Here is an 11,005-nt window from a genome sequence, read left to right as displayed (position 1 = left end):
AGCATACTGTGTGCATGACCTTAGTAAAAGTACACAGCATACTGTGTACATGACCTTAGTAAAATGCAAGTGGTCCAGGAAGAGGGGGTGGAGGTGATGGTGTATCAGTTCTGGTATTTTCTCCGGCTGCAGTGAACTGGTCACGTGCAACGCGTACATTGAATACGTAGACGTTTAATAATTTATTACACGGCGTCACCTTCAGTCAGGGCAGCGGCGTGTCCTCGTTGGACAGTAGACCAGGAAACACTGATTGGTGCTCTCACCTGCAGTTTGTCTCAGAGTTAGGAACATTGAATGTATCAGACAGCACGACCCGCCCTGCTCTGTTGGGATTGGCTCAAACTGTGGCTCTGGTTCTGTTTATTTGTTAAAAGCAGCTTCACTTTAATCCCAGTATCATCATTAGTTTGGATGGTTTTAAAAAATATCACAACAAAACATATTTTTTCTTCCCTTTTCAGTTTTGAACATGATGGAAATCCGTCGCAGCGATGAGAACTTTAGTTCATGTCTGTTTCACTCGCTTGTCCACAGGACAATCTCAAGGCGAGACGGTTGTCCGAGACAGAAATAGGTTGTCTCGGACAAACGGAAACCGCTTATGTCCACCCCTGCACAAGGACATAGACAATGTGTCGCTCGAATGAAAGATTTTAGCGATTCATACAAGCTCTATTTTATTTTTACTTCTTCATAACTTATCCACAGAAACCTAATTCAAAAGATCTAAACCATCCCTTTAAAAATCTAACCAATAAAAAACTTTTTTTTTTTATTCAAACACCTTCTACAAAAGTTGAGTTAATGTGGGGTTTTATTCAGTCTGAGAGCTGAAGAGGTGTTTAGGAGTAGTCTTGTCTGACTAATAAAAGTCACTGAAAGGAAACACAGCTGACAGTTTCACCCTCAGCTGGTGAATTATTCAAGTGAATCCCCATTGACATGCACATGTGTAACGGTTGCACATGTTGCTCACTCTTCCAGTGCAGGATGCAACATTGCGGTGCAGATGACAATTAGCAGAGGCCGGGACGTGGAGGAGACAACTACTCTGATTGAGAAAGATGGTTTGAATTATGTAATAGCTTAAATGAGAGAATGCTTAGTTGTCGTCTGTGATTTGTTTAGATGTTTATTTTTGCCGGTCAGTTCAGCTAGGGTTGAGCTGAAAGTGTCTCTGTCCTTTAGAACAAAGAACTACCACAACCTCTTCCGCTCAAGCCAGCAGCAGTAATCAGGCTCTCAACGGGTCGAGCAGCATTATACTAAACCAGGCCAGATCAGACCGTTCCACCGTTATAAAAGAAAAGCCCTCATTAAAAACCTGGATCCCATTCTTTACAATCACAAGTTACTTCTTTTCAGCTGGACTCCTCTGCCTCTTTTGGCCCCTGGGGACCATGGGAAAGGCCCCTTTATGGTTTTTCAGCCTGAAAAGGGGTTCTGGAAGGCCCATCATGTCAGCCATGTCCCCTGCCAGCTCCATCCGTCTACTTCCTCCTGACTCTTACGGCACTCAGGTGTACGGTATACTCAGACTATAGTGGCGACAGGGAAAGAGCCGATCCTCGGGGGTCCAGTCAACCTGCCTCTGTGTGAGATCATACAATTAGGCTCGAAATGATGCCAAATTTTGATTCATAGTGAATTTTTACTGACCAATAAGTTTCCCCTGACTGGAAATGATAGAAACACATGGCAAACGAGGATAAGATGCTGCACTGGAGTAACTTGTAGGGCTGGGCCGTATCATATCATTCACGATAATACCAGTAAAAAAAAAAAAAAACACACTTGCCCGGGAAAATAAACTATATCATGATATACTAATTTCATGGCATAAATATGTCATCCCACCACGCACCAGTCAGCGGATTACGCTCACATGGGTCATGCAGATATATTCAAATTGTAAAGGTGAAGGCATGAACAGATATCTGAGCTGGTCAGCGTTAGCTAAAAAGCTAAATACGTCTTCCCTAACACGCTGCTAACTTGGAGCTACGTCAGTGCAGGTGGGTGGGGTGGGGGTGCACGCAGTTCGGTTCGGTAGACTGTGAGCTCTGTGTTGTTGACGCGACAGGGCACAACGCTTGTATAATGGCAGGGGAAACACTGTCTATGCATCGAACACCGATTTATGGTCAAGTCGCACTGCGGAGCTTCACCTGAGTCTGAGTGTGCAGCTCAACCCTCGAGACCAGCTGCTTTCCTGAGGATCAGCAGTTCTTTCAGGCAGCATTTCATTAGTTTTCAGCATTTGCCACAACTTTTGGAAGTTATAGCTCATTTAAAAAGGCAGCATTTTTTTTTGTATGTTACATTTATGCAGATCTTAAGCTTTAATTTTATTGAGTTTATTTGGGAACTGCATCTGCGCTTTAGTTTTTGTGGTGGATTTTTTTCTCTTCTTCATTTTGTACAGACTTTTTCAGTCTAAATAACAGAAGGATCTTTTTTATTTTTTTATTTTTATACTTTGAGACTGAATACTAAATAAAGTAATTGCAGTAAAATTAACCCTTGTTTTTTTAGTTTTTATATAATACTGCAAAGCAACATGATAAGTTAATTTTGTCACACAAATAACTGATTTCTGTTTTTTTTTCCTTTTATTGTTATATCACAAAATTTATTGTTATTGTCAGAATGCTCTGAAATATCACAATATTATGTTTGAGCCATATCGCCCACCCTTAGTAACTTATGACACTATTTTTATTAATTTATTTAGATTTCCACTAAAAATACCACAAACAGTCATGATCAGGGATGCACGATATCGGCATGGTATCGGTATCAACAGATATTAGCGATAATGTTAAACCAAAACAAAACCTCACCAGCAGTCCATCCATCCAGAGACCATGCAGAATAATGTAGCATTTTAAGAAAAAACTATGTAGCCTCCGTATAAAAATCTAGGGAAAAAATATCAGTATCGGTATCGTTATCGGCCAAATAAATTTTAACATATTGGCATTTTGGATATCAGCCAAAAATCCAATATCGTGCATCCCTAGTCGTGATCTTTCTTGGTAACCATTAACTCAACTTGACCTCACAATAGTCATCATTCTCACACTTGTCAGCAAGCTTTTTGCTAATCCACTGGATTTCTGGCGTATTCCTTGTTGATGACGATCTCCACACATTTGAGGGTGAAAGAAGCCCACGTTTGTAATTCACTCCTAACTGCTGACATTGTTTTTTGTTAGCCATTTCGTGTCCACTTTGAAATGTTTCGGATCATTGTCTCTTGGAAAGCTCAAAGCCCACTCAAGACTATTTTTCTCCACATTATTGTTTTCGCTAAGCTATTGTTTTGAGACTCTGCTATACAAAATAGGGAAACCATCAGCTAATAATCCTTCATCCTAACTGTACGTGCACAAGCAGTCTCACAAACACCAACACGCTGAATCTTATCCAGAGAGACTTGATTAAATTCTGTCTTCCATCAGCATCAGAAGGAAGAGAGCTGCTGATTGGTTCAGTTCATGGATCATGATAACAGCCAACATGAAACAGATGTTCCTCCACGGTGTGATAAAGAAATGTGACATTATGGAGGTGTGCTGCAGATACGGCTCGTCTCTCACCGCCTTGCAGAAAGATTGACTCAGGAGTGTCTTCAAGTGTTATTTTTATCAATTAAATTTGTTTTACCCCAACAACTACAACAAATACTTAAGACATGTTTTAATGTAATTAAAAATGTGAAGTTTGTTTATATCTAGTGTGAAATTAAGAACATTAATGTGAAAACAATATTTAGCTAATAAGATAAAGCTTTGTGCACAATCAGCATAAGGTAAGTGACAATATAAATAAAGTATGTTGGTATATTTAGAGACTTTAAGAACTATCTGAACTTGTGCAATATTTCAGTGTCAAAAAATTGATTTAATTTATGTTTCACCCTAAAAGAGTCTGTTTCCATCTCTCTATGCTGCTCTAAAATTTGAAGTCCCATTCTAAAAGGGCTTTACAAACTATTCTTTTCATTCCATAATAAAAATAAATAAATCACACAAAGTAAGGAAAGTTGTGTTTGTTTTTTATTTTTGCTGTATCAATGCCTCTTCACAGTAAATCTTACTGTTGTAAAGCCTGTGTCACATTTGTTAGACAAATGCATTTGTGGGTTGAGCTGTAGCATTTGTCAATCCTCTGCTAATTGGCGCTTATTTAATGTTTATTGGATTGGATGAAGAAACAAGACATATTGGCAGTTTTACAAGTCATTCATTTAGCAATCAGCAGTCTCTGTAGCATGCGGAAGAACCATACACAGCCACAACAGCCTGGCACATCCTCTTCATGCTGCTCACCATCTTTGTCATACTGTACTTCTGCAGGATGGTATCCCATTCTACAACTAGCATTTGTCACATGTCAGCCAATGTGGTTGTGCTGGTTGCTCTGGAACGAACAGCACGCCCAGGTTGATCCCACAGGTGTTTCATGAGGTTGAGGTCAGGACTGCAGGCTGGTCATTCCATCCTTTATGCTCTCAAATTCAGGAGAAAATCCCATTCTGTGGGCATTGTTGCCTTGAAAGATATAGCTCAGTTACAGACTGGGGAGGTATAAGATTGCCACTGGTTGCTCACAGGTGATGATAATAAGCTCCAAACAAGAATCAGTAGCAGAATAAGATGTTTGACATTGGAAGAACAATTTTTGCAAGTTTTTCATGGACACAACCCAAGTACTCAGCTCTGCTGCTCAACCCACAAATGTATTTCCTCAACAAATTTGACACCTTTTACATAATAATCTAGTCTTATAGAAACAGTATTTTAAAGACACCCTCTACTGCTCTACAGAGCACAGTTCTGTGAGGGCTGCTTCCCTTCTGATAAAGTCTAAGCTCTTTCTCTGAAAGAAAATATGATCTTCTTGTGCAAAGCTATTTTTTTCTCCTTTAGCTTTCATTTACTTACATCTCCTTTGGTTTACTATTTCAAATCCTTTTTGTGTTTGAAGGAATGCTTGAATCCCTGCTGTAATGCTACTACCTGCACTCTGAAAGGAGACGCCGTCTGTGCGCATGGACACTGCTGTCAGGACTGCCAGGTAACATGTATACAATTGGTTTAATGATATTTGTTTAATAGTCCTCCTTAGCTCACTACATTATTTGTCTGAACTGAACTTTGAATTTTAATCAACCGTTTGTGTGCAGCTGAAGGCAGCAGGAACTCCATGCCGCGAGTCCAGTAACGCCTGTGATCTGCCTGAGTTTTGCACCGGCGTTAGCCCTCACTGCCCCGCCAACGTCTACCTGCACGATGGTCACTCCTGCCACAATGTGGACGGCTACTGTTATAACGGCATATGCCAGACTCACGAGCAGCAGTGTATCACTTTGTGGGGTAAAGGTGTGCAGAAAGACTCCTTGCATCAACGACAGACGGCTCAGAAACAGTTGCGAGCTTTTGAAGGTGTCTTATTGTATTTTGCAGGAGCCAAGCCAGCTCCAGGAATCTGCTTTGAAAGGGTCAACTCAGCAGGGGACCCTTATGGCAACTGTGGCAAAGATTCAAAAGGCTCGTTTGCCAAATGTGAAGCACGGTAAGAGTTCCAAAGAAGTCAAAGCATACATTCAGCTGTTGCACTACCATAAATAAATTGTTTCTCACATAAAAAAGCTTTTAAATGTGACTGGCTATTAGAAAAATAGCTCTCACATCCAGCGTTGGATGTGATTATTATTTGCAGCCCTAATTGAGGAATACGTGGTTGTTTAGCCTAACGCTTCAAGTCCCATCACTGAAATGGCTCTGATCTTAAAATGGCACAGTTTGTCTATTTAATTGGGCGGCAGCAGCAAGAGAAGTTGTAGCAAGAGAAAACAGTGGCGTGGAACTTTGTGGCTGAATTGTTTTTCCTGTCCTTGTTCGCTGTGTGTACAGAGATGCTAAATGTGGCAAAATCCAGTGTCAAGGAGGAGCAAACCGCCCAGTAATTGGCACCAACGCTGTTTCCATAGAAACAAATATACCCCTGCAAGAAGGCGGAAGGATTCTGTGTCGGGGTACACATGTCTACTTGGGGGATGACATGCCCGATCCCGGCCTGGTTCTGACGGGGACCAAGTGTGGAGATGGAATGGTGAGCGCTAAAGTAAAGCCTAAGAAGTTACATTCGGTACACTACAGAGCAATTATAAGGTACTTTATGGGATACAGTTACTTCTTAGCTTGTATTACAATTGCAAGACAATTGTGTATGATTATACTTTTAATTTAAAGAACCGGGACATATGAAAGTGTAATTGCACTGTATTAGAGAAGGCTTTACAGTAGTCCCTCGTTTATCACAGGGGATCCGTATCCTGAAGCCCCATGATAAGTGAAAAACCGCAAAGTAGGAATAGAAGTACAAGTAGTAAGTAGTAGTTTACTTTTGTATTTATATATATTAAGGCGTTTTAAACCCTTCGCACACTATTGCAATATTCTAAGCAATGTTTCTGAACTCTAAACTCTCTAAAAGAGCACAGAATATCATGATTTCCCTCTCTGCCTCCGCTTTGCTCAGCCACCTGCAAGCTTTCTTGGCCACGCCCACTTCTCTGCTCTGCACAGAGAACAGCTGATCAGCTGCAGCAGGAAGCTTATCCTGCAATGCGGGCTGCACAAAGGTGCAGCAGTTGCTAATTAATTTAAAATAATTTATTTTAAATAAAAATTCCATGCCGATCGCGTGGCTCATCCATCAGTCATCCAATTGTGTGTCATGTCCAATCTTTCTTTGAAAAACTGGGATAGAGCGAGTCCACAAAAAATTAACCGCGAAGTAGCGAGGGACTACTGTATTATGTAATTAACATAAGATATTTCTGAGGAACTATGGAGTGTGTATAGGATAATAGTTGAGTGATTGTAAACAGTAGCTTCATCTCATCCATTGCAATAATAATCCTAAAAGATATAGAAAGTAAATAAAATAACATTTTGGATGTGAACTTGTAATTGCACAGGCTGAAGTTTTCAAATGAAGCTGAAGGGTCAAGATATTGATGCTATGCTTTGGCAATGCCACAGTGACCCAGAGAAACCTTGTTTGGGGTCAGAATGGGTACCAGTGTAATGAAAACATGCTCGTTTGTGGACAGCGTATACTCTCAGATGGAAATCCTGATTACAAGCCTATCCAAATCATGTGAAATTGTAATATGGTTCTTCCAACAAATCTCCCATCTGTTACTCTTTGAGACTTTTGTTGATATATTGATGTTGAATACAACTCTAAAAATATCAACCATCCACAAATCAACCAATAAATAACCATCCCCAGATTACATCTGAATTGGGGATAGTTCACTTTGCAAAAACAAAAATTCTTCAAGCAGATATTTTTGGTACCATTTTCAGAACTTTTCCCGCACTTTTTAATGCTAATAAATTTGTAGCATGGTTAGCATGCTTGATCAAAACACAGCAAATCTCTTTCCAGAAGAAACATGCCATATGTGCTGCAATAAAATTAGATGTCAGCTCTTGATTTAAAAACATCTAGAGTTTCTTTTTGTTAAATTTTTTTTATCTTCAGTCTGCATAACTAACTGACCTTGTTAAGCTTACAAAGAAATATTTTTTATGAAACATAAAGATATATAAACAAATATGATAGCTTGTATTAAGAAATAGTATCTGAATAGTGTAAATATTTTTATTAGTGGTTGTATTAATAAGGATTTATAAGTAAAAATTATAACTAATGGTGAAGGGGTGGATTAAATAAGTATATACTTCTTCCCGCTCCTTTTCAACATTTTAGCTAAACAAAAATTGGAGCAATGCTTGTGCACTTTTAATTTTATTTGAGTTTTCCTTTATCTTTTTGTTTTTCTCTTCTTTCCTTAAATTGACCATCTACACGGTTAACATGTTCAAAATAAACAGTCATAACAACCAAAACAGAAAACTTTTGGCCTTATTTAATCACAAACAAAATCAGACTTTTGCTGGAATCTTTTTTTTTTTTTTTTTCATTTGCCTCTAAATTTATACAAAAATACAAGTTTTCAAGGATTTATTTGAAGTAGTTTTCCTTTGAGGACACAGAGCTGGATGACGATGTCTCAAGGTTCACTTCTGGTCCTCAGGCCACTTCTGTAACACAAATAACTCCAACTATTTTATTCTTTCACTTCTTAAACCTCCCCTTTACATGCACTCCATCGTGTGAAAACAAAATATAAATGGATTTACTTAAATTATTCTTCTTCTTTCGGCTTTTCCCTCTTCAGGGGTCGCCACAGCGAGTCATCCTCCTCCACCTCACTCCGTCCTCTGCATCCTCTGTCCTCACTCCAACTACCTTCATGTCCTCTCTAACTGCATCCATATATCTCCTCTTTGGCCTTCCTCTTTGTTTTTTTCCTGGCAGCTGCATTTCTAACATCCTTCTACCAATATACCCACTGTCCCTCCTCTTGACATGTCCAAACAATCTCAGTCTGACCTCCCTAACTTTATTTCCCAGTTGTTCAACCTGTGCTGTACCTCTGATGATCTCATTCCTAATCTTATCCAGCCTTGTCACTCCTAAGGAGAACCTTAGCATCTTCATTTCTGCCACTTCCAATTCTTTCTCCTGTCTTTTTGTCAATCCCACTGTCTCCAGACCATACAATATAGCTGGTCTCACCACTGTCTTGTAAACTATTCCTTTGACCTTTGCTGACACCTTTTTGTCACAAATCACTCCTGAAACTTTTCTCCATCCACTCCATCCTGCCTGGACTCTCTTTTTCACCTCTTTACCACACTCCCCATTTTCCTGGACAGTGGACCCCAAGTACTTGAAGTCCTGCACCTTTGTGACCTCTGCTCCTTGTAGCCTCACTGTTCCACCGGCCTCCCTCTCATTCACACACATGTACTCTGTCTTACTACGGCTGACTTTCATTCCTCTTCTTTCAAATGCATACCTCCAAGTCTCCAAGTTCTCTTCCACCTGTTCCCTGTTCTCACCACAGATCACATTGTCATCTGCAAACATCATAGTCCATGGGGATTCTTGCCTGACCTCATCTGTTAGTCGGTCCATCACCAGAGCAAACAAGAAGGGGCTCAGAGCCAATCCTTGATGACATCCCACCCCCACCTTGAAACTATCTGTCACTCCTACAGCACATCTCACCACTGTCCTGCTGTCCTCATACAGGTCCTGCACCAGTCTAACATACTTTTCTGCCACTCCAGATTTCCTCATGCAATACCACACCTCCTCCCTCGGCACTCTGTCATCTGCTTTTTCTAAATCCACAAAGACACAATGAAGTTCTTTCTGACCCTCTTTGTACTTCTCCATCAGCATTCTCAAAGCAAAGATGCATTTGTGGTGCTCTTTCTTGGCATGAAACCATACTGCTGCTCACAGATAGTCACCTCTTGTCTAAGTCTTGCTTCCACAACTCTCTCCCAGATCTTCATCGGGTGGCTCATCAACTTAATTCCCCTGTAGTTGCTACAACTCTGTACATCACCCTTGTTCTTAAAAATGGGCACCAGCACACTTCTCCATTCCTGAGGCATTTTCTCACCTTCAAATATGCCATTGAATATTTGAGTCAAAAACCTCACTGCCATCTCTCCAAGACATTTCCAAACCTCCACTGGTATGTCATCAGGTCCTACTGCCTTCCCCTTCTTCTTTCTTTTCAGAGCTTTCCGGACTTCACCCTCACTAATCTTTCCCACTTCCTGGTCCACAGTTTCTATGACCTCTACTCTTCTTTCTCTTTCATTCTCTTCATTCATTAGCTCCTCAAAGTATTCCTTCCATCTTCCCGTCACACTCTCCTCACTTGTTAGAACATTACCATTCCTATCTTTAATAAGCCTAACCTGCTGCACATCCTTTACAGCCTGATCCCTCCATCTTACCAATCGGTACAAGTCCTTCTTGCCCTCTTTAGTGTCCAGTCTCCCATACAACTCATCATACGCCTTCTGCTTTGCCTTAGCTACTTCCCTCTTTGCTCTATGTCCCATCTCCTTATATTCCTGTCTCCTCTCTTCAGTCTTCTCACTGTCATATTTCTTCTTGGCTAATCTTTCTTTGAACGGCATCCTGCACTTCACTATTCCACCACCAGGTTTCCTTATCATCCATTCTCTGTCCAGATGACACACCAAGTACCTTCCGACCTGTCTCTCTAATTACTGTTGCTGTAGTAGCCCAGTCATTTGGAAGCTCTTTTTTTTACTACCCAGAGCCTTTAACAGCTCCTCTCTGAATTTCTCACAACATTCTTCCTTCTTCAGCTTCCACCATTTGGTCTTCTTCTCTGATTTTACTCTTTTTCTCTTCTTCACAACAACAGTCATTCTACACACAACCATCCGATGCTGTCTGGCCACGCTCTCCCCTGTCACAACCTTACAGTCCCCAATCTCCCTCAGATTTCCTCTTCTACACAGAATGTAGTCTGCTTGCGTACTCCTTCCTCCACTATTATAGGTCACTCTATGGTCCTCCCGCTTTAGGAAATAGGTATTGACTATAGCCATTTCCATTCTCTTGGCAAAATCCACCACCACTTCCTGGTTTCTTTCCTTGACACCAAACCTACCCATTACTTCCTCATCCCCTCTGTTTCCTTCACCAACATGTCCATTCAGGACATGGATTTACTTAAATTAAGGGGAAAAAATAAAAAGGGCATGACTAAGATGTTAAGGATCGTTTATTGGTGCACTGGCTCAGACACTTAATACACTCACCATTATTCAGTCTATTTAGCATCTCCTAGTGGTCATCAATTTTAGCAAGAGGTCGCTTTACTGATTTACTCACTCCAATTACTTTAATTTACTTCTTTATAAACGTCCACCCATATGAAAGATCCATCCTCTTCCTTCTTCCATTCCTCTCTGTGCCAGCTGCTGTTCATCCTCACATTTAGGTCTGGGTGTGGTGCCTTTAAAGGGGCTATACAATAACATTTAAAGGATAGGGTTAGATGTATTTCTGAGGCACC

General features: G+C 40.5%; 1 protein-coding gene across 1 annotated transcript in view; it reads left to right on the top strand.

The window, feature by feature from the left end:
• Nucleotides 1-11,005, top strand: part of LOC119423519 (disintegrin and metalloproteinase domain-containing protein 12) — a 175,956-nt gene that overhangs the window by 106,625 nt on the left and 58,326 nt on the right. Inside the window, exons 13-16 of the mRNA XM_037690916.1 lie at nucleotides 4,996-5,085; nucleotides 5,195-5,390; nucleotides 5,475-5,583; nucleotides 5,925-6,123. Of these exons, the coding sequence (XP_037546844.1) occupies nucleotides 4,996-5,085; nucleotides 5,195-5,390; nucleotides 5,475-5,583; nucleotides 5,925-6,123 (594 nt within the window). The remainder of the gene's footprint in view (nucleotides 1-4,995; nucleotides 5,086-5,194; nucleotides 5,391-5,474; nucleotides 5,584-5,924; nucleotides 6,124-11,005) is intronic.

This window comes from Nematolebias whitei, chromosome 17 (assembly GCF_014905685.2).
Source record: "Nematolebias whitei isolate Nwh7 chromosome 17, NemWhi1, whole genome shotgun sequence".
Classification (NCBI taxonomy): Eukaryota; Metazoa; Chordata; class Actinopteri; order Cyprinodontiformes; family Rivulidae; genus Nematolebias; species Nematolebias whitei.
Note: the sequence above shows the minus strand (reverse complement) of the source record. Positions and strands in the feature narration are given on the sequence as shown.